The sequence below is a fragment of the Dromiciops gliroides genome, chromosome 4 (assembly GCF_019393635.1).
Source record: "Dromiciops gliroides isolate mDroGli1 chromosome 4, mDroGli1.pri, whole genome shotgun sequence".
NCBI lineage: Eukaryota > Metazoa > Chordata > Mammalia > Microbiotheria > Microbiotheriidae > Dromiciops > Dromiciops gliroides.
Genome location: NC_057864.1, coordinates 76,426,646 through 76,449,718, shown reverse-complemented (window position 1 = coordinate 76,449,718; position 23,073 = coordinate 76,426,646). Strand labels below are relative to the sequence as shown.

The following is a 23,073-nucleotide window of genomic DNA, read 5'->3' as shown; positions in this document are numbered from 1 at the left end:
GAGTCAAAGGACCTAGGTTCTAAACCTACCTCTGACACCTACTACCTGTGTGACCTTGGCCAAGTCACTTAACTTCTAGGACTAGATTTCTTCATCTGTAAAATGAAGGGACTGGATTATAAAGCCTGTAGGGTCTCTTCCAGCTCTAAATGGGTATGTCTAGTCTTGGAGAAGAGAGATTTAAGTGGGATATGGTAACTGTCCTCAAGTATCTGAAAGATTGTTTTATAAAAGGGGAATTAGGAAAACAAACAAACGAATGAATGAATGAATAAATAAATAATAAATTAACCAATCAAATAAATAAATAGATGAATAGATAAATAAATAAATAAATGAAGGAATGAGTGAATGAATAAATAAATGGATGAATGAGCGAATAAATAAATGAATGAATAAATGAACAAATGAATTAATGAATGAATAAGTAGAGAAATAAATGAATGAATGAATGAATAAAAGGGGAATTAGGACAGAACTCATGGTGCAGCATTGAGAATGCTGGATTTGTAGTTATTGGACCTGGGTTTTGATCACATTGGGCAAGTTGCTTCACTAGCTTGGGCCACAGTTTCCTCAGCTGGACCAGATCAAAGGTTTTTAAACTGGGGTCTGCAAACTTTAAAATATATATATATATGTATATTCTGGAAAATGTTTTTCAATATAACTGGTTTCCTTTGTAATACTATTATTTTATCTTATGCATTTAAAAACATCATCCTAGAATGGTATCGTATCCATGGGCTTCAGACTTCCAGAGGGGTCTATGATACAAAAATGGTACAAAATCCCTAGACTAGACAATCTGTGAGGTCCTTCCTTATCAATGATCCTATGAGCAAGGAGCAATTAGTGGAAGTCAAAGGGAGGCAGATCTAAGTTTGAGGCAAAGAAAAACTCTGTTACTGAGTAATGAGGATCTTGGGAGATGATGGATATAAAGCCAGTTGGTTGTTTTGGCCAGCTAAGTAAGGTTTTGTAAAACTTAAATCATTATACTATTCTTATGAAACTCAGCTGCACTAATTAGCTCATTTAGCTGAGTGGTAATACAATGTTCCTTAAGATTTTCATGGTTCCCTCCTCTTTGACTAGAAGGAGTTTGTTTTGGATGAAAAATTATGAGTTCCATAACAATCTCTCTGAGCCCCCAGTTAGGAAAATGACTAACACTTAGAGATTGGGCTCTCTGCCTAATTTTATATTTCTATCTCTTTCTAGCAAATAAACACCTGGCTAATTTATGATTGAGGCAAAATTCACTTTATTGGAAATGTTTGGGTAACAAAATGGCAGATTATGTCATAGCGTCTGTGGATGAAGTGGCACCAGAAAGGAGAAGTGAGCCTATGACTGGTCAAACATGTTTATTTATTATAAAAATCATATTCCCTTTCCCTCGATGTGTATGTATATGTGTTGTTGTTCAGTCATTTCAGTCACGTCTGATTCTTTGAGTCCCCAACTGGAATTTTCTTGGAGAAGATACTGGAGTAGTTTTCCATTTCCTTCTCCATCTCATTTTACAGATGAGGAAAACCAAAACAAACAGAGTTAAGTGACTTGGCCAGGGTCACACAGCTAGGAAGTATCTGAGGTCAGATTTGAACTCAGGTCTTCCTGACTCCAGACCTGGCATTTTATCCACTATGCCACCTAGCTTCCATGTGGAGAGAGAGACAGAGGCAGAGACAGACAGAGACAGACAGAGATGGAGACAGAGACAGAGAGACAAAGTCTGTCCAAGCTTTATAAAGAGAGAGACAGAGACATAGAGTGGGTGTATGGAGATATATATATATTTGTATATACATACACATATGCAAGTGTATATATTTGTATGCATGTATATAAATAAATACATAAATATATACACATATTTGTGGTGTATGTGTATATGTTTATTCTAGAAATTGTATTTATGTTATATAATATATACACACATCTGCATACATATACACATACATACTTGTCAGTGTTTGGTTCTAATCTTTATTATAATTCCTAACAGCTTATTCAATATGGAAGTAAGCATTACCAGTCTTTTATTCTAAGATCTTTTCTGGAACCTATCCTATGGATAGAATCCACTTTGACTGATTCCTTGCCCTACAGGGTAATGACTATGGCCATACTGCAGAGTATATGCCCAATCACATCTGCTCTTTGAATTCAAGCCGGGGCAGTTCTGGCTGGTATTTAGATGGAGGCCACCTGGGAACAGAGAGTTGGAGTAACCTAATGAACAGTGGAACCACATTTTATTCATAGGATTCAAAATCCTGTCCTGGCTTCTTACAATTTATGTGGCCTTGGGCCTTATCTATAAAGTGAGTGGGCTGGACCTAATAACTTTTAATGCCCCAGGGGGTTAGTAGTTCTAAATCCACGCTCCTATAACTAATTTAAAGAACAGGTGACATGTTTTAGACAACTTGTCTCAGTTCAGAAACCTTCCTATATCCCGTGGGTGGTTTTGCAGGGCCTAGCCCAGAGAAGTCTCAGAAGGGGGAAAATCAAATTTGAAGGAAGGGGAAGCATCATTAGAAAGGCATCGTAGGGGGCAGCTAAGTGGCACAGTGGACAGAGCACCGGCCCTGGAGTCAGGAGGACCTGAGTTCAAATCCAGCCTCAGACACTTGACACTTACTAGTTGTGTGACCTTGGGCAAGTCACTTAACCCTCATTGCCCATCCACCACCCCCCCCCCAAAAAAGAAAGAAAGGCATCCTGGTAAGGCTGGAAGTAGCTGCCCTTGGAATCAAGACAATTCAGTCCTACCTCTGACACCCATTGGTTGTGTTACCCAGGCACGTCCTTTAACTTTGTGCTCTAGTCTAGGCCAGAGGTGTCAAACACCCAGCCTGCCACAACCCTGGAGAGTGTGAGGCCTGAACCAGAATAAAATGTAATTGGGAAATATCTAATAGATATTTAATATATTTAAATATATTTATTTAGGAAATATTTAACAAACAAATACAATAGAACATAATGTTGATATATGTTGCTTTCTAAGTCAATATGCTACCAGGGATCCTTTAAGTACAGTTTAGTGGTCCAGTTTCTATTTGAGTTTGAATGCTTTAAGACTATAAATTGCTGAGGATGTGCTGACCTGCACTGGTAGAGGGTATTCCTTATCTAGAAGTTTCCTAAATAAATGAAATCACAGATCCAGTCCATATTCTCATACCTGTGTTTTAGTGCCAGAAGGAAACCTTCCTATACCCAGTGGGTGGTTTTGCAGGACCTAGCTCCAGAGAGAGCTACACTCATTACTGTGCACACAATGTATAAATCCATGAATTGTTGAGGGCAGCTAGGTGGCACAGTGGATAGAGCACCAGACCTGGAGTCAGGAGTACCTGAGTTCAAATCCAGCCTAAGACACTTGACACTTACTAGCTGTGTGACCCTGGGCAAGTCACTTAACCCCAATTGCCCCGCAAAATAAATAAACAAATAAACAAACAAACAAACAAATAAATAAATAAAGGCATCCGTTAGATCCATATTTTAAATAAAATAAAATAAAATAAAATCCACGAGTTGTCAAGGGAAGGGATGGTGAGTTTTTAACTCTACTGGGAAAACTTCAATCCCTTCCTTGCCTTAAAAAAAAAAAGAAATAAAAAATACTTCACTTGGGAGTCTTCTCCACAGATAAACAGGCAAAAGAGTATGAACTAATTAGGATTTTGATTGAGAGAATTTAAGTAGAATAGGTAGGTCCCTATTCTGAAAGAATAATTAGATCTGTTTACTGAAATGTTATCCCTTTTTTTTTTTTGCCTGGTTAGTGATTCCTAGCTTAAAATATCAATCAGATATTTTTGATTCATCTAACATTATTGAGAGGAAGGGGTTACAATTTCTAACCACTTCCTAGAAGTCTCCCTTACATTTGCATTTACAAAAGAAATTCTCTGCATCGAGGTTGATCGATACAGTTTGGCTTTATCAAAATAGCAGTTCGCATATATAGAACGTTCTTGAGTTTATAAAGTGCTAAAAGAGCCAAGATGGCAGAGAGAAGCCAGGAAGCTGCCCGAGCTCTCCCAAATTTCCCTCGTAAACAAAACTAAATTAAGCCTCTAAACAGATTCTAGAGCTACAGAACCTATTAAAAAAAAACACATAGTTTATAAAGTGCTTTCCACACAACAATCCTAGGACATAGGCTCTTCCAGCATTATTAACCCCATTTTACAGATGAAGAGACTGTGGCTCCAAGAAGGATGGATGGCCAGTAAATGGTTGTGAAGAGGACTCAAACTTCTGATTCCAAGCCCAGTGCTCTCTCTCTTTTCAATGTATCACACTGACTTCCTATTACAATAAAGGAGGAAAAACAATTCGAAGCCAAACTTCGAGAAGACATCTAAAAACACAGATGGGAAATACACTTGGTTTTATAAGTCTTAAACTCTAGACATATCTGTGTGCATAAAAACCCTTTCCCACTTTATGTAATACTTTATCTTCAGGTGTTCCCCCATTTACCAAATTCACCAAACATTTATTTAGTGCCTGTTTGGACAAGGCACAGTAAAAACTGGACTACTTACCAATCTTTGTTCCCATCCCAACCTCTCTCATCTTTTTTTTTTTTTTTGCTCACCCTGTCCCATATCCTTACTGTTCCCTTTTCAATTTCTCCCTCCCACTCCCCCCCAACAATTGTCTAGAAATCACTACTTTAGATAATTAAATATTTTGTCAGTTATAATGATGATGGTGGTGATGGTTATTATATCTTGATCCAGGGCAAAAAGAAATAGATAAATAAAAGATCATTAAAAGCCCATGTTAGTCTATTATTCTAGTGCAACAAATAGGATTTCCAGAATTGGCAATTTCTAGCTATTTATATGTAGAAAGGACTGTCTGTGTCATGGGGGAAATGGTAAAGGGATTTCTTTAAAAGATTGGGGCAGATCCGTCCCTTTCCCTCCTCTCCTTTCCCCCTTCTCCTCCCTCCCCTCCCCTCCCCTCCCCCTCCCCTCCTTCCCCTCTTTGTCCCCTTCCCCCCCCGTATTCCCATCCCCATCCCTCCCTTCCCGGCCTAGACGATGCAGTGGTGGAGACGGCCGGGAGGCCACGGAGCCGGCCGAGGCGGACATCACGGAGCTGTGCCAGGACATGTTCTCCAAAATGGCCACGTACCTGACAGGCGAGCTGACAGCTACCAGTGAAGATTATAAACTTCTGGAAAATATGAACAAACTGACCAGCTTGAAGTACCTAGAAATGAAAGATATTGCGGTAAACATAAGTAGAAACCTAAAGGACTTAAACCAGAAGTATGCAGCACTTCATCCTTATCTGGATCAGATCACTTTAATCGAGGAGCAAGTAGCTGCTCTTGAGCAGGCTGCCTACAAGTTGGATGCATATTCAAAGAAACTAGAAGCAAAGTACAAGAAGTTAGAGAGGTGATGAACGCTTCTCCAGCACAAAGACGGACTCCAGGAATGACTGTGAGGGGGTATCGACTCCATAAAGGGAAGCCGTCTGGCCGATCCCCGGAGGGTCCCAGCCCCCCTTTGCTTTGGATGAGTGACTGGCTGCCCCCTGACGTTCCCCTAAAACTCTGCCCCGACCGTGTGCTTCGTTGTGTGCCCTGGACCAAGGCTTAGACATCAGGATCAACCCCGGCTGGAGCCAACTCCCGGCTCCTCCCCGCCCCCCATAGGACTCCTCTTTGACTGTTCTGAATGTGCCCCTCCCCCATCTCCCCCCTCGTGTTCTTGAACTTGGATAATAAATGCCGATTTCTTAAAAAAAAAAAAAAGATTGGGGCAGTCAAAACTGATATGAATCGCCATGAGCAAGCAGAGAAGAATCCTTAGGCATGTTGAAACGTGTAAAGTTCAGGCTGCTACATAAATGCACCTTCAGAGCTGTGGGTCATAATACTTCCTCTACATCATTCTCAGAGCTAGAGTTGGAAAAGGGTGAGGAAGGTCTACATGTGTTGGCATGGCATGGCATAGAGATGGCCAGGAAGTGGTATGATGGGCCTAAGGCCGGACAAGATAAGGCAGACTCACCACTCAGAAACCAAGGTCAAAGCTTCCAACGTAGTGGCATCACCGTGGACAACCCAGGTACACCTCAATGCCTCAGGACAGGACTGTAGCAGATGGGGACTAAAATATATGCCATTTTCCAAATTGATAAAAATAAGAGCCATTCCTCAATGGATAAATGGTCAAAGAATATGAGTATGCAGTTTTCAGAAAAAGAAATCAAAGCTATCAAGTCACATGAAAAGATGCTCTAAATGCCTACTGATTAGAGAAATGTAAATTAAAACAACTCTGTGGTACTTCTTCACACCTATCAGACTGACTAACATGACAGAAAAGGAAAATGACACATGCTGGGGAGGATGTGGAAAAATCAGGACACTAATGCACTTTTGGTGGAGCTGTGAACTGATCCAACCATTCTGGAGAGAACATTTTGGAACTATTCCCAAAGGGCTGTAAAACTGTGGATACCCTTTGGCCTTGAAATATGACTACGAGGTCTGTATCGCAAAGAGATCAAAGAAAAGGAAAAAGGACCCATGTGTACAAAAGTATTTATGGCAGCTCTTTTTATGTGCAAACAATTGGAAATTGAGGGTATGAAACATGGTTATTTGCATGTTCTCTCTCATATTAGATTGTGAGCTCTTCAGAGCAATGATCATTTTTTAAAGCTTTTCTTTATATCTCCAGAATTTAGCACCACATTTGGCACATAGTAGTTGCTTAATAAATGTTAATGACTGACTGGTTAACTGATAACCACTAGACAAGGTGATGAATTTTTAAGACACTGCGGGGGGGGCAGCTAGGTGGTGCAGTGGATAATGCACCGACCCTGGACTCAAGAGGACCTGAGTTCAAATCCAGCCTCAAATACTTGATACTTACTAGCTGTGTGACCCTGGGCAAGTCACTTAACCCTCACTGCCCCTCAAAAAAAAAGAGAATAAGACACTGCATCTTTCTTGTTGTTATTGCTGTTTTGTTTTTTCACAGGGCAATGAGAGCTAAGTGACTTGCCCAGGGTCACACAGCTAGTAAGTGTCAAGTGTCTGAGGCCGGATTTGAACTCAGGTCCTCCTGAATCCAGGACAGGTGCTCTATCCACTGCACCACGTAGCTGCCCCTGAGACACTGCATCTTAACAAAGCCCTGTAGTATGGCAGGATCCTAGGTTGGATAGAGTGCTGGGTCTGAAGTCAGAAAGACCCCAGACTGGGTGGGGCAGCTAGGTATTTTAAAGGTTATCCTATGGAAGAGGGGTTGGACTTGTTCTATTCAACCTCAGGTGATGAAACCAAGAGCAATGCAGGGAACGATGACAAAGAGGCAAAGTTAGATTTGACATCAGGCAAGACTTCCTAACAATTAGAGCTGCTCAAGAGTGGAATGGACTGTATTGAGATGTTGCCCTGGGGCAGCTAGGTGGTGCAGTGGATAAAGCACTGGCCTTGGATTCAGGAGGACCTGAGTTCAAATCCAGCCTTAGATACTTGACACTTAACTAGCTGTGTGACCCTGGGCAAGTCACTTAACCCTCATTGCCCCGAGGGAAAAAAAAAAAAGATGTTGCCCTTCCTTGGAGGTCTTTAAGCAGAGTCTAGGTGAGCACTCTCTAGTTATGTTGTAGTGGGGTTTCCTTTCATGTATGGATTGGAACACTAAAGTCCTTTCCAACTGTCAAAATTCTATCATATCACAGGTTTAAAACTAGAAAGAAAGGGGGCAGCTAGATGGCACAGTGAATAGAGCACCAAGCCTGGATTCAGGAGTACCTGAGTTCAAATCTGGCCTCAGACACTTAACACTAACTAGCTGTGTGACCCTGGGCAAGTCACTTAACCACAATTGCCCCGCAAAAAAAAAAAAAAGAACTAGAAAGAAATTTACAGATGAGGAAACTGAGGCCCCAAAAAGTCAAATGATTTATACAAGCTTAAACAGGTAGTGTAAGAGGCAAGATTTGAACTCATGCCCTCTTACTTAAAATCCAGTGCTTTTTACACCACTGTAGCATGGTCAGAGTCTATCAACCAGCCATCAGCCTTCCTGGTTCACCCAGTGAAGATATTTTTCACTTAAAGCAATAGGCTTCCCCAAAACCCCTAAGTAAGGGGTGAGGAAGGGAAGCAGGTTTGGGATATGCTGCCTCAAAATGCTCCTCATGATGAAAAATTTAGTCTTTCATGGTCTCCTATTTGCTCAGACTTCCTCTGCCCTTGTGTGGCCTGAGTCAGTGCATACCAAGGCTCTGACATTGCACCTCTGGGAATCCCACCTAGTCCCTGGTGCACTGAGGGAGTGTATTATGGGCTCTTGGGGCAGCTCTAGTTTCCTGCCCTGCCTTGTTTGTTTGGTCCTGGTTTCTACAAGTATGTTGAGGAAAGGGTCTTTTGTTTTATTACCTCAGGCCAATAAAATGGAAATGAGATAGAGCTGGGAACCAGGGGCCCTATTGTATATAGTGGGTGAAAAATATCTTAAAAACCAAGTTTTAAAGACCACTTAGAGCCCCTCCTAGCTTTCTGCTTATCTACCTGTGCTTAGCATAGTGCCTGGTGGGTAGAAGGTGCTTAATAAAGGTCTATTAATTGATTTTACATTGGGCAAGTTAAGTAGAACTTTGGTTAAACACGATGATAAGGGAATTGATAAACTGAGCAAAAGTTCAACTGATTGTTTCTGGTTAACTTGTTTTGTTTCAACACTTGTTGAACATCTTTCAACCTCTTTCTTCTGAAGTAGCAAATGTTGAATATGATTTGATAGTTCTTTGACAATTCAGGGCTTTGTTCATTTGGTAGTAGAAAAAGAACACCAGATTTGGAGACCTAAATTCAGTTAATGACTCCTTCACTTAATAGGAACCATGTGACTTTTGGCAAATCATTGAACACATCTGAGCCTCAGTCTTCTCATCTGCAAAATGAGGCAATAAAACTTGCACGACCTATCTTACCTACTCCTTTGTAAAGATCAACTGAGATAATACGTGTGAAAGTCCTTTAATAGGCCATAAAGCACTATATTAAGTATGTTAATGATCATTATTATACATTTTCCATATATACATATACACATACACATATACATATACATACAGACATATTTTCAAACCTCAGAGTTGGAAGGAATTTCAGAAGGGCATCTGGCCTAACTCATACTTGGCCAAGAATCCCTTCTATGAATATGAAACATAGCATATGAAACAAGTGGTCACAAAAAGCCACAACTGAAGACCTCCCATGAAAGGGGAGCCTACCACCTACTGAGGTTATCCATTTTTTCCTTTGGATAGAGAAAACTGTTATGAAATTTTTCCTTCTACCAAACCTAAATCTCTCTCTGCAATTTCCATCCATTCCCCCTCCCCGACACCCCAGTTTATCCTCCAGGGCCAAGCAGAGCCATTTAATGCTTCAAATAATTAAAGATGCTTACTAGCTGTGTGACCCTGGGCAAGTCACTTAACCCCCCATTGCCCCGCAAAAATAAAATAAAATAAAATAAAATAAAATAAAATAAAATAAAATAAAATAATTAAAGATGGCTATCATGTCTCCCCCAAGTCTACTGTTCTCTGGGTTAAAGAGCAGGCATGTTGTATACAGTCAATCCTGCCTCAGATACTAATAAGTTCTGTGACACTGGGCAAGTCACTTGATTTCTCAGTTTCTACAGAGTAGGCCAAAAGTCATGAAGGGGGTTCAATATTTAATAACTCCTTTATTTTTTGTTTTTAATTTATAATACCATAGTATAATATATAGTATATATGGGAAATGAATTTACATTACGTGTGACAAATCAAATCTCATAAATGGTGAAAAAAATAATTTTCCAAACGTTATTAAAACATTGTAACTTTTAGTCTACCCTGTACATCCCTAAAACATATGATAACACCTCATAGGGTTAAGGATCAAAGGAATTAGCAGATATAAAGTGCTCTGCAAGCCTCAGACCTCTATTTAAATGTGAGCTATTATTAAACTCATCTTCACATGATATCTCTAACTCTCCCTAGGTGATTGCCCTTTTTCGGATACATGCGAGCTTATCATTCATTGTTTCTTTCTTTATTTTTATTGTACAGAACTGAAAATAGCACTCTCTATGTGATCTACTCAGGGCAGAGTACAGTGTGTCTAAGACCCGCCTTTTTCCAGGCACTGAGCTTTTATTAATATGCCTAAGATAGCGTGAGATATTTTAGCTGCTATTGACTCCTGTCAACACTTTTGGCTCCTCATGGAGGCTGCAGTACACTAAAGCCCCACATCTTTTTCACATGACCTATTGTCTGGCCGTTCTGTCCTAGGCTTAAAAAGCAGATTTTTTAAAAACTTGTATCAAGTTTTATATTTATCCCAATTAAATTTCCTCTTGGCCCCTCATTCTAGACTTTGACTTTAATTAGATCCTTGCCCTATCATTCAACATTACATATCCCTCCCAATTTCATGCCTTCTGCAGATTCGACAAGGTTCTTTTCTACGTGTTCATCCAAGTCACTAATCAAATGGATGAAGAGTACACAGTTCCAAAGACAGATCCCTGGAGGGAAAGCCCTATCAGAGAGCCTGCCTTCCAACTTAATGTTAAACTGCTAACAATGACTCTTTGTGTCCAGCCAACCTAGCAGTTCTGAATATTCCTAACTTTCTATCAACCATATAACCCACATAGTCTCTCTCTTGTCCTAGCAGATTTCATGAGAGATTATTTTAAATGTTTTGGTGAAACCTGAATGTCACATCTACAGCACTTCTCTGCTTAAAAAGGAAGGAAGTGGGGGGGAGGGGCAGCTAGATGGTGCAGTGGATAAAGCACTGGCCCTGGATTAAGGAGGACCTGAGTTCAAATCCAGCCTCAGACACTTGACACTACTAGCTGTGTGACCCTAGGCAAGTCACTTACCCCTCATTGACCTGCCAAAAAAAAAAAAGGAAGGAAGTAGGTCATGCCGGGCACTCTACAACATGTCTAATTAAGGAATTGCTCCTATGACCGGAAAAAAAAAATTCCTTTTAAATAGCTCTCTTTGTGTTTCTTTGGCCATGTCGATGGGCCATATTTTTGGTGAAGTCACACTTGCCTTTTATGATCATTGTGTTCCCTTTCTAAATGCCTCCAGGATCAAATATAAAATCCTCTGTTTGGCATTCCAAACCCTTCATGACCGGGCTCTCTCTGACTTTTCCAGTCTTCTTCCACCTTACTTTCCTCCATGTATTCTGTTTTTTGTTTTGTTTTGTTTTTGTTTCTGTTTTTGTGGGGCAATGAGGGTGAAGTGACTTGCCCAAGGCCACACAGCTAGCATCATGTGTCTGAGGCTGGATTTGAACTCAGGTCCTCCTGAATCAAAGGCTGGTGCTTTATCCACTGTGCCACCTAGCTGCCCCCCTATGCGTTTTTTTCTTTTTCTTTTTCTTTTCTTTTTTTTTTTGCAGGGCAATGGGAGTTAAGTGACTTGCCCAGGGTCACACAGCTAGTAAGTGTCAAGTATCTGAGGCCAGATTTGAAGTCAGGTACTCCTGTATCCAGGGCCAGTGCTTTATCCACTGTGCCACCTAGCTGACCCCCTCCATGTATTCTGTAATCCAGTTGGCCCTGGCCTCATCACACACAACCCTCCCCTTCCCCACTGGGCATCTTCCCTGTCTCCTATAGCTGGAATTCTCTCTTGTCCTGTCTCCATTTCCAGGCCTCCCAGGCTTCCTTCAAGTCCCATTGAAAATCCTACTTTCTGCAAGAGGCTTTTCCTAATCCCCTTAATTTAGTGCCTTTTCCTCTGTTGATTTTCTCCAATTTACCCTCTATATACTTGTTTGTTATATATAGTTGTTTACATGTCATTCGCCCTTTTTTTTTGAATCTCCAAAATATGTATGCCTAACACATAGTAGGCACTTAAATGCTTGTTCCCTGGCTGCTCACAAACCATCCTTTTAATGATAATTTCACAAAGAATAGAAATCTAGTTCATTGGCCTAAATTTTAAAGACACCACATTTTCCCCTTTTGGCAAAACCAATATATTTTGCCCTTCTCCATTCCCACAACACCTCTCCCTTTCTCCAAAGATCATTCACAGAAACTCAGCAATCATATCTGCCAGTTTCTCTGAACCCCAGGATTTAGTTTATCAGAGCTTCATGCCCCATGAAGGGAACTAGATATTCTCTTACTCTCTCCTTTACCCTTAATTTTAACACTCTTTTTTGACATTTTTTTTTCTTTCTCTCCAGACCAAAGATCATTCTCCTTGGAAAAGACAACAGTGAAAATAACCATTCATCCTTCTCACTCCAATCTCTTATTTCCCTCTAGCAGAAGTCTTATCCTTTCTGTGATATACCTGTTGCCCTCAACATAGCTGAACGAACCTTGGGGTATCCCCTAAAAAGGCTATTTAAAAGATTTTCTCTATTCCTACAAGTGATGCCTTAATTAGATATATTGTGGCGTTCTTTCCACAGAGATAAGAGCTTATAATCAGAAGAGCCTGTTTCTAGTCCTGGCTCCATTTCCACATATGTGACTTTTTCAAGTCACAACCCAACTGGGACTTAGTTTCTTCATTTGTAAAAATTAGATTAGTATTGGAAGCAGTGGGATATGATGTAGTAGAGTTGAGAGCCTGGCTTCAAATCCCCCGACTGATACAATATTTGTGTGATCGTAGGGATGTCAGTCTCCTGAAGCCTCATTTTCCTCATCTGTAAAATGAGCATATTGGACTTTGAGGACTCTTCCAATTCTAGTTCTGTCACTCTACATTGTGTGAATTGAGTAGTTCTATGAATAAATCATTTCTAAGCTCTCTTCCAAACTGAAATTTTTTGAATCTTATGTCACCTTGTACTAGACTGTTTTTGTGATTTTGTTGTATTTAGTTAGGATGTTTTAGAGAGAACACAATTTAACCTGTATTGTTATCTGACTTCTAAGAAGCCTGTTTTAATGGTTTGCCACTCTATTTGCCATAACACTCCCAAATCCAGATACCATGAAAATCCCAAATAAGCAGTTTAACAGCCATGCTATTCGAAAGGGCATTGATCTGGGAGCCAGGAAACTTGGGTCCAAGCTCTGACTCTGGCCAAATTACTTAACAGCTCTGAGTTTCTTTATCCTAGAGGAGGATAAATAGAAAGACTAAATCTAAGATGAGAAATGTCCTTCCATCTTCTGAACGTAGGCTTACTCTGAATCATGGAAAACATCAGGGTCACATAAGGTGTTAACATGATCCTTGGTTAATATTTACTGAGCTCTCATCTCCTGCATGGCACTCCACTAAATTTATTTATCGTTTAGCTTTTAAAGCCCTATACAACCTGGCTCCAACCTCTTTTCTTTCAGCCTCATTGGACGTTACACTTTTCCCTACACTCAGCAAATCCAGCTAAACTGGCTCCATTTTCCACCTTTGAGTCTTTGAACTGGTTGTTCCACATGATTAGAAAGCACTCCCTCTATACCTCTGCCTGGGAGGGTACTTTCTTTAAGATCACAAGTTTTTCCTGATTCCTCCACCCCCCCCCCCAAACTGCTAGTGTCCTCCCTCCCAAACTGCCTTGTATTTAATTACTTTGAATATGTTTGTCTTTATTTGCTTTATATTTATGTCATCTGTCTTTATATGCAGTCTTAGTGCAGTTTAACAAGTGCAGTTTAAATTATTGGTGCTTAAACTTAATCAATGACCTCTTATCAGCATAGTAGAAATCAATTGATCAGCATTTAGTAAGTGCCTGCTAAGTTCCATACACTATGCTTGTTGTTGTCATTTGTCCTTTATTCTCTCTCTCTCTCTCTCTCTCTCTCTCTCTCTCTCTCTCTCTCTCCAGGGCAATGGGGGTTATGTGGCTTGCCTGGGGTCACGTAGCTAGTAAGTGTCACGTGTGGGTCAGATTTGAACTCAGGTCTTCCTGAATCCAGGGCCGGTGCTCTATCCACTGTGCCACCTACTTGCCCCTTGTCCTTCATTCTCAAAGAGGACAGTGACATTGGCAGGTGATGTGCAGTGAATTGGATTTAAGTGAGGGAGGGTTGTGCAAAGTCACCAGCCTCACTCTCTCCTCCAGATCCATCTGGATCCAGTGGCACTATATACATCAAAATGACTGGTGATGGCCCTGGATGTTTGAGGCAATGCGGTTAAGTGACTTGCCCAGGATCACACAGCTAGTAAGTGTCAAGTGTCTGAGGTCAGATTTGAACTCAGGTCCTCCTGACTCCAGGGCCGGTGCTCCAGTCACTGTGCCACCTAGCTGCGTTATGATGCTAGGTTTTGGGGATGCAAATAACTCACAAGGAGTTAACATTCTAATTGTTTAGACAAGCATTTATGGGGTGTCCCAAAAGTCTTAGTGCAGTCTGCAGAGCTCCTCATGAGTAAGCATTATTTCATTCTTTGTACTTATATCCCCAGTATCTAGCATTATGACTGGTATGGAGGAACTTAATGAATGATGGATTTCTATTGAGCAAATAAAAGATCATTAATTCGGTTCGGGGCCAGGTCATTGGATGATAAAAATTACTGTCCTCTAATAGCCCTGGTAATGGGGAAGGGAAAGACTTCCTTTACAGAACACACACAACCCCCCTGCTACCTCATGTTCTCAAACCATAGACTTTCTCCAGTTTCACTGATGAACTCTACATTGCCTGCAGTGAGCTTTCAAACTCTTCTGTGAAAGATGCCTTCTGAGCATCTGGCCGACCTCAGAGAGAAAAAACTTGCTTTGCAATCAGCTCCTCACTCAGGTGAACTAACGGTGTGGGGGGCGGGGGGGGGAGCAGGGAAGGAACAGAAGGAGGAAAGCAGCCTAGCAGATTTCTCTTGAGGGGTGTCATTTAAATATGTTGTGTTGTTTGAGGGAAATGAGCTTTTAAAGTAATCTTTCCAGGGGCAACTAGGTGGTGCAATGGACAGAGCACTGGCCCTGGAGTCAGGAGTACCTGGGTTCAAATCCGGCCTCAGACACTTAACACTTACTAGCTGTGTGACCCTGGGCAAGTCACTTAACCCCAATTGCCTCACTAAAAAAAACAAAAACAAACAAACAAACAAAAAAGAACTCATTTATGATGAGTTTAACATGGTATATAGTGGAAGAGAGCCAGGTGTCAGGGGACCTAAGTTCAACCCCTATCTATGATGCTTTCTACTGTGTGACCCTGGACAAGTCACTTAACCATCTGGACTCAGTTTCCTCCATTCCAGAATGAAGGGGTTGGACCGTCTTTATTTATTTATTTTTTGTATCCCCAGGGCTTAGCACAAGGCCTGGCACATAGTAGGTGCTTAATACATGTTTACAGTTGACTAGTTGATCCCCGAGGTCCCTTCCAGCTCCAGATCTATTTCCCTATCCTCTAACTGGAAGAGAGCAAAGCGTCTGCTCCTTTAGGAAGCCCATAGCCTTAGGGCTCCCTTTCCTGAGCCAGCTAGAGTCTGATTCCACAGCCTCCGGCTACATTCCTTGCCGCCACGCCCTCTGACGCCACACAGGTGAGGCAACTGAGCAGGTTTGCCTGGCTAGACTGTGGCTGAGGTGTCAGAGAAAGAAGGGAAGTACAGTCATGTCTGCCCTTCCTCAGCACACACCCCAGGGACTGGCAGACAGACTCCAATGATAGCAGGAAGGCATCTGCCCTGCTGGACACTTCCACGTCCTTCACAACAGCTGTGGGTATTAAGGGGCAGGGTCTTCTCAGGGTCTTCAGCTTTCCCTGATGGAGAGGCTGCACGGTGTCAGGGGAAAGAAGGCTTCTGGCTTTGGGCATTAAAAAGACTCAGTTTGAACCGCTCCTCCAATTAGCCGTGTGATTTATGGGTGAGTCACTTAATTTCTAAGCTTCAATTTCCTCATCTGGAAAATGGGGATATTTATTCTCATAATTCCTACTTCCTAGGGTTTTTCATGAGGCTCAAAGGAGATCTATGTAAAGGCACTTGACAATCTTTGAAGTCCATATGAATTTCAAGGTAGAGGCAATTTAAGAAGCACCATGGATAGAGAGTGAGCCTTGAAGCTGGAAGGTCTGGATTCAAGTTCTGTCCTTTACAAATGTAGCATTTGCAGGCTGGACTCACTCTTTCAGGACCTGACCAGCTATATCTCCGCTAGGGATTGCAAGCTTGGGATGTTGCTCTTCTCTACTTCCATCAGCTCAAGACCCCACTGGCTATGTTTCCCTCCCCCCACATTGTTAGGGACCCCTGACTAGAACCCCAATTTCATCTAGCTACCTAATATGGAGTAGTTTTTACAAAGAGCTATATAATAATAATAATAATAGGTAGTATTTATATACTACCTATGCGCCATACCATGTAGTACCATATACATAGTACCATGCACCATACTAAGTGTTTTACAAATATTATCTCATTTTATCCTTACAACAATGTTGGGAGGTAAGTGCTATTATTTCCCCCATTTTACCAATGAAGAAACTGAAGTAAACAAAAATTAAGTGACTTGTTCAGGGTCACACGGCTAGTAAGTGTCTAAGGCTGGATTTGAACTCTGGTCTTCAGGCCCAGCACTCTATCCACTTCACCATTTAGTAGCTTCAAAGATAGAGTATGGACAACTGTAATAGGCAAGCATCTTTCCCAGTACCTCAGAGGAATAGTTTCCCTCATACCCCCTCAGTCTGAGGTAGGACAGAGAATGGAAGGCTCCAAACATTTCAATTCCTACATAGCATTAATGCCACCAAGACTGTTGGGTGAGTCCTTCCACTGTCCAAGGGTCCTGAAGGTCACTCCCAAATATTACTCCTTGCTCCTTGGGGTGTTGATTGCAATACTAGGCCTTGATTTCCCACGAAAGGTGAAGGAAAGGAACAAAAAAGGAGAAAAAAGCAAGGCATCCACCAGATGCCATGAGAGATGAATCTCCCCCAGATAGAAATGAAGCAAAGAGATGGTTACAGTTGACCCAGGGCCCTGGGAAGATGCCAACATTTCTAGCTGTGCATCCAATTGAAAAAGGCTCCTCCTAAGTCAAGCAGAACCCCTCATAGAATGCCCATAGGCTGTCCAAGGTGCCTCCCTTATATAGGGAGTCCCCAAAGTCTTACTGTCGTTTTAAGCTTCTCCCCACCAGGGCAATGAGGGTTAAGTGACTTGCCCAGGGTCACACAGCTAGTAAGTGTCAAGGGTCTGAGGTTGGATTTGAACTCAGGTCCTCCTGAATCCAGGGCCAGTGCCTTATACACTGTGCCATCTAGCTGCCCCAGTTTTAAGCTTTAAGAGCATCATGGTTCTACTTTCAACAAGCTCCCCAGCACCCTCCATGTGGGGAGGTTGTACCAGCCAGACAGTAACCCCATGACACATGGGCAGTGTGACCCTAGGAAAGTCCCAACTTCTCAGGGCTCTGGGCAACTCCCTGTGCTTATCGTTGCCAAGAAGGTCATAACCTGCACCATGGCTGAGTGATCACTCCTTCATTCTCCCAACTTCAAGGGAGTTATGGAGCTTGGAATTACATCCGTCCATCATTCATTAGATGTTTGCCTTCTGGGGGGAGGGGGCAGGAAAATAGCCTAGGTGACCTGAAAGGTAATAGTCTAATCTCTTCCAGTTTAACTCCTTTCCCACCAAATACTTACTATACAAAGACAATCATGGATAGTGAGCAAATATATTTATCAAAGCAAGCAGTAAAACGGTGACTGGGAAAGCCGTATGGCTCATTTAGGTGATAGAATTTACAAGAGTAAAGGGACTTTGCGACCCAGGAGGGAGATGAAATTTCAGCTCAACCAAGTTGAAAACATGCTCACCTGAGTAGTCTTCTCTTAACAGTCTGGGGTTGTAGGCACTGGGAAGCAAGAGACATGCTGGGCTGCTGACTCTTCCCCACTAACCTAGAACTCTGGGTACCTCACCTCCCATATGCTATTCAAGGTTTCTGTCTCTCAGTCTCTTTCTCTTTCTCTCTCTGTCTCTGTCTCTGTGTCTCTCTCTCCCTCCTTCCTTCCCTTCTTCCCTCCCAGAGTACAGTGTATAAAGTGCAGGACCTCGAGCCAGGAAGACTCGAGTTTAAATCTAGACAATTACTAGTTGTATGACCCCAGGTAAGGCACCTCAGCTCGGACTGCCTCAGTTCTCTCATCTGTAAAATGAGGCTAATCATAGCACTTACCTCCCAAAGTTGTTGTGAGACTAAAAAGAGATAATATTTATAAAGTGCTTTGCAAACCTTAGAACGCTATCTAAATGCTAGCTATTTTTTATTATTAAATCATTCAGATAGTCAGCAGATCTATCTCCATCCACTCGCAACATCACAAAGGCTGCTCTTTGGGAGAATCCCAAGTCAACCTTAGGGGTAGGGATACAATTGTATCCTTAAAAAAAATCAAGTTTGTTTCCTCTGACCTAATTCCAAATGAACAGATGGGGATTGTCACGGATCACAACTTTTTTTTTCAATATCTAGGAGCCTGACATAATAGAATAATGCAGGAGTCTCACAAAATTAAAGGTTTAAAAACACTAGTCTATTCCCACTTAAAAAAAAAAAAAAACCCGCAACACCCGACCGGATCTTCTGCCCCTCCCCCAGCCTACTTCTCTTGGGGCTCCTTTCCTCCCCCTCTCCCCGCCCCAAGGCACAGCCTCCCACTTGGAACGATCTGATTCAACTGTTAGACAGCCTGTTGAATTTCCTAGTCACTTAGGCATTCACTGAGAAGAGACTAACAGTCTAGATTCTAGCAGCAGGCTGGTTGTTAAGATTTCCATTAGTACAGTCCCATTCCTAACTCCATCTCCCTAACTGCAGACGAGTGGCAGTCTGGTGCCTGCCAAGGTATTCTATCAGGAGAGATTAGAGATGTAAGGTTAGAAGGAGTCTCGGAGGTCATCCAGTCCAACTTCCTCCTTTACAGATTATGAAACTCAGAGATTAAATGAGTCGACCGAGTTTATGGAGCTAATAAATGGCGAAGCTGAGCTTTCAACCCAAGCCTTCCGCCTTGAAATTCAGTGCTCTTTCTAGTGTGTCACAATACTTCGTCGCCAAAATTATTTCTTTTAGTATTCTCAGAGTGTCATTATTTAGAGTTTTCTCCACCTTGTAGGTTGATTTCTCCTGTAGAATTTTGATACATTTGATTCTTTAGAACCCTTTGAATTCTGCTGTCCCCAAACTCTGGGCACATACCTCACTGTGCCTGGATTTCCTTTTTCCTATCACAAATTTTGGAGTGTTCACTGCTCCCATGGTTTCCATTATTTCTACTTTAGCACCCAACTCCGTGTTTTTAGGAATCAAACCCAGAATAGCAGCTCCCCACATGCTTCCTCCATCTTTCAAAGGATTGAATTATCAAAAAGGTAAAACAAGAAATATCAAGACTTCAAGTAATAGCAAGAAAAGTGTATGATACAAGAAACCTTTCCTAACCCCTTAATTCCATTGCTTTCCCTCTTTTAATTATTTCCTGTTTATCCTGTATATAGCTTTCTTTGTATATATTTGTCTACATGTTGTCTCCTCTATTAGACTGTAAACTCCTTGAGGGCAAGGACTGTCATTTTTGGCCTCTTTTTCTATCCCCAGAGCTTAGCACAGTGCCCGGTACATAGTAGGCATGTAATAAATGTTTATTGAATTGAATTGAAGCCTAGCAGAAATATATAGCAAAGCCAAACAAGACAAGTAAAGATGAGTTACACTAATACACTGTTGGAGCTCTAAAATAGCCTAACCATTCTAGATATCAGTTTGGAATTATGGTAAAAGTATCCATACCCTTCTTTCAAAACCCAGTGATCACATTACTAGACATATAAGCCAAGGAAGTCAAAGACAAAGATCCTAGAGCTACTAAAATATTCATAACAACACTCTGTTGGGGCAAAAGTAGAAATAAAATGAGTGCTCACCAGTTAGGGATTGACTGAAAAACTATGGCATATCGATGTAACAGAATATTATTGCCTAGTAAGAAAAGATGAATATGAGGAATTCAGAGAACTATCAGAAGATTTATATGAAATGATTCAGAGCAAAATAAACAGAACCAAGAGAACAAAATATAATGACTACAACAACATAAAAAGATAAGAAAAACAATAATAGCATTACACATATAACTTGTAAACAGGATTATCCAAACTGGATGCTAAGGATTACAAATTCCTATGTGACTTTCTAATAGGGGAAATAAATGTCTTACTCAATAGTTGATCTTCATAAAAGTTGAAGGTAAACTATATATCCAATAAAGTCTATCATGTCCTTTGGGGAAACTTTCCTTGTTTTGTTAGAATAAATTAATTTGACATTACACTAAATCCAAGCGTATCTAGCCTAGAAAGAAAAATCCGAACTGGCATAGTCCTTCCATGCCATTGAACATCTCTCTAACCCACGTAACATTTATAGGAATGGTAGTAACATGTTAAAGTACCTTTTTGAGTGAATGTTCCTGAACAAGAGTCACTACCCAGTTGTTTTCTTAACTACTTCCCTCAAAGGTTGCAAGGATCTCCTCCCTTTGATCATTGCCTCCATCTCTTCAGAATATCATTACAGGACATTTTTTTTTTCTAAAAGGAAAAGAGGGCACTTCTTCTACTTGGGTAGGTCATAGGTCAATTGCTTCAGGGGCTAGGGAAATGCCAGGATCTTAACAGGTTTAAGGTTTGATTTTCACCCCTAAACCACTTCCCTAAAAGGGGCCTTCACTAACTCATATAAGAGGGACAATTCTGGAAAGGTTTTTTAGGTGAAATAAATATTTATTTCTTAACATTAATATTTCCTAATATTAAATAATAAAAGTGGATTTTTAAAAATATGCTCCCACTATCTGAACCCCAGGCCTTCCTGACTCCATGTTCAATGCCCCATCCACCATATTAGGCTGCCTCTCAAGATAAGCAGAGGCCAACAATTTTAGCTCCTCAAATAGGTAATGTTGTTTTCTCACCAAAAAAAAAAAAAAAGCTAATGAAAAAGAAAACCATATGGTTTCATTTATAGTTCATGAGATTTTCCACATGAAGAGGTTTAGGTAAACAAAGTAAAAATACACATTAACTACTACAAGGGGGAAGGCAAGGAGGCAACCAGGGAGAAAACAGAGATGAAGATTTGGTGGGCTTACATACAGGACTGCTTGAGGGCCGCAGTTTTCAATCATTTCAAAAGGTCTTAGGCTTGGTGAGATATTCCTAAAGTGTTGTCAAATCCAAATTTTGCTCCTAGGACTTTGGGAAGTCTTCCAGACTCTTGCTCTTTGCAGAGCACAATCTAGGTTTTCTAAGCCTGACCTGCAAGAACACTAAATTCCTCCTTTACCTACCTTCCTAAAATTGGGATCCTAAGGTAGCATCCCTGGAAAGCAACAGAAATATATAAAATGGGACAATGAAGTATTCCCTATAAGGATGGCCAAAAAAAAAAAAAGTACTAAGAAAAAAGACTAAGGAAACAGAGGGAGATTCCTCTTGGGAACTTAGGAATTCCCTTGGCAAAGGTTGCAAGTTGGAAGAATATAACCCAGAAGGAGAAGAGAGACCTTTAAGCAATCTGGAGATATGGAATAGGTACAAGGTTCTTCCCACAGAGGCTGGACCTGGGCTTTCTGAGGAAGGAATAGTTTCCCTGCTCCACAGGAGGATAAGAGTGATTTTAAAGATAGTACCTAGAAAAGAGCATCTGTTATTGCCCTCCGGAACAGGAAAACCGACATCTTAGTGGGTAGCTCCCTACTGAGAGGTGCAGATGTGGCTCTAGGATAATCTGACATGCAAAATCGAGAGGTGTGCTGTTTTCTTGAGAGATCTTAATTTGGGTTGGGACAGGCTTTAAACTTGTCAGACTTGAAAACTGTTACTCCCTACTGGTAACCCATAGGGAAAAATAATATAGTCAGAAGGATGATGAAAAAATTGTCTAAAGGTCTGGAAGTCTTGGAGAGAATTGGAAGGTGGGGTTTTCATTACTGATGTCTATTGAAAGTGGAGACCTTAGACGAGAAAACTGGATATGAAGAGTGGATGGATGGCTAAGATGGTGTTAGAAAACAACAGCATAAGATACAGGAAGAAGATTTTAAGGAAAACAGGGAAGATCCTATTTGCCTGGAGACTAGCTGATCTGATTGAGAGGAATTAAAATTAATCTAAAGTGGAGGGGAAGGGGGGAAATGTTTGATCCATCTGACAAATTGGGTACCATAGAGGGTAGAAAATAGAACATAGAAAGAGGGGGAGTAAGCGTTGCTCTCCAGTGACTTGCCAGAGAAAAATGCAGGAAAAAAGAAGTCTCAGAAATAACTCTTAGGGATTCAGATGAATGTGTGTTGATGTCTAGAGTCTGAGTAATCGATAAGTGAATTGGAGATTTTAATTCTTGAGGAATTGAGGAAGAGGGAGGAATATGACCTTCTAGTATCCCTGAGACTTAGTAGAATGGAGTGCATGATGGCATAACCAATGGCTTTGGATTAAATCTTGAGGGTTTCTCAATAATAACTATGCCTCATTTTGCCTCCACCTAGAAATCTCATTGGGAATTACAGAAGCTGGCTTTGTGTCTCTCAAAAAACTGAAGTTACCAAGGAATTAACAGTATGACTTTATTAAAAAGGCATGGAGCCAAACAGAAAAGTACCTATTTGTACAAAAATATTTATAGCAACTTTTTGTGATGGTTAAGAATTGGACATCAAAGGGATGCCCATCGATTGGGGAATGGCTAACCAAGATGTGGTATATGATTGTAATGGAATATTATTGTGCTATAAGAAATGACAAGCAGGATTATTTTAGAACTTGGACTTACATGAACTGATGCATAGTGAAGTGAACAGAAGCAGGAGAACGTTGTACACAGTGACAGCAATATTGTTTGATGAAGAATGATTTGGCTATTCTCAGCAATACAATGATCCGAGACAATCCCTAAGAACTAATGATGAAGTATACTATCTGCTTCCAGAGAAAAACTGGTATTATTTGAATACAAACTGAAGCATGCTA

At 41.0% G+C, this 23,073-nt stretch overlaps 1 protein-coding gene across 2 annotated transcripts; it reads left to right on the top strand.

Moving 5' to 3' along the window:
- Positions 1 to 4,028: 4,028 nt before the first annotated feature.
- LOC122755767 (biogenesis of lysosome-related organelles complex 1 subunit 2-like) lies at positions 4,029 to 5,445 on the top strand. 2 transcript variants are annotated; one of them, XM_044004593.1, is made up of 2 exons: positions 4,029 to 4,049; positions 5,104 to 5,445. In XM_044004593.1, the coding sequence occupies exons 1-2, from the start codon at positions 4,029 to 4,031 to the stop codon at positions 5,443 to 5,445; spliced, it is 363 nt and encodes a 120-aa protein (XP_043860528.1). The 2 variants fall into 2 exon arrangements, with proteins under 2 accessions (XP_043860528.1, XP_043860529.1); XM_044004594.1 differs by lacking the exon at positions 4,029 to 4,049 and having other exon boundaries at positions 5,045 to 5,445.
- Positions 5,446 to 23,073: the final 17,628 nt, after the last annotated feature.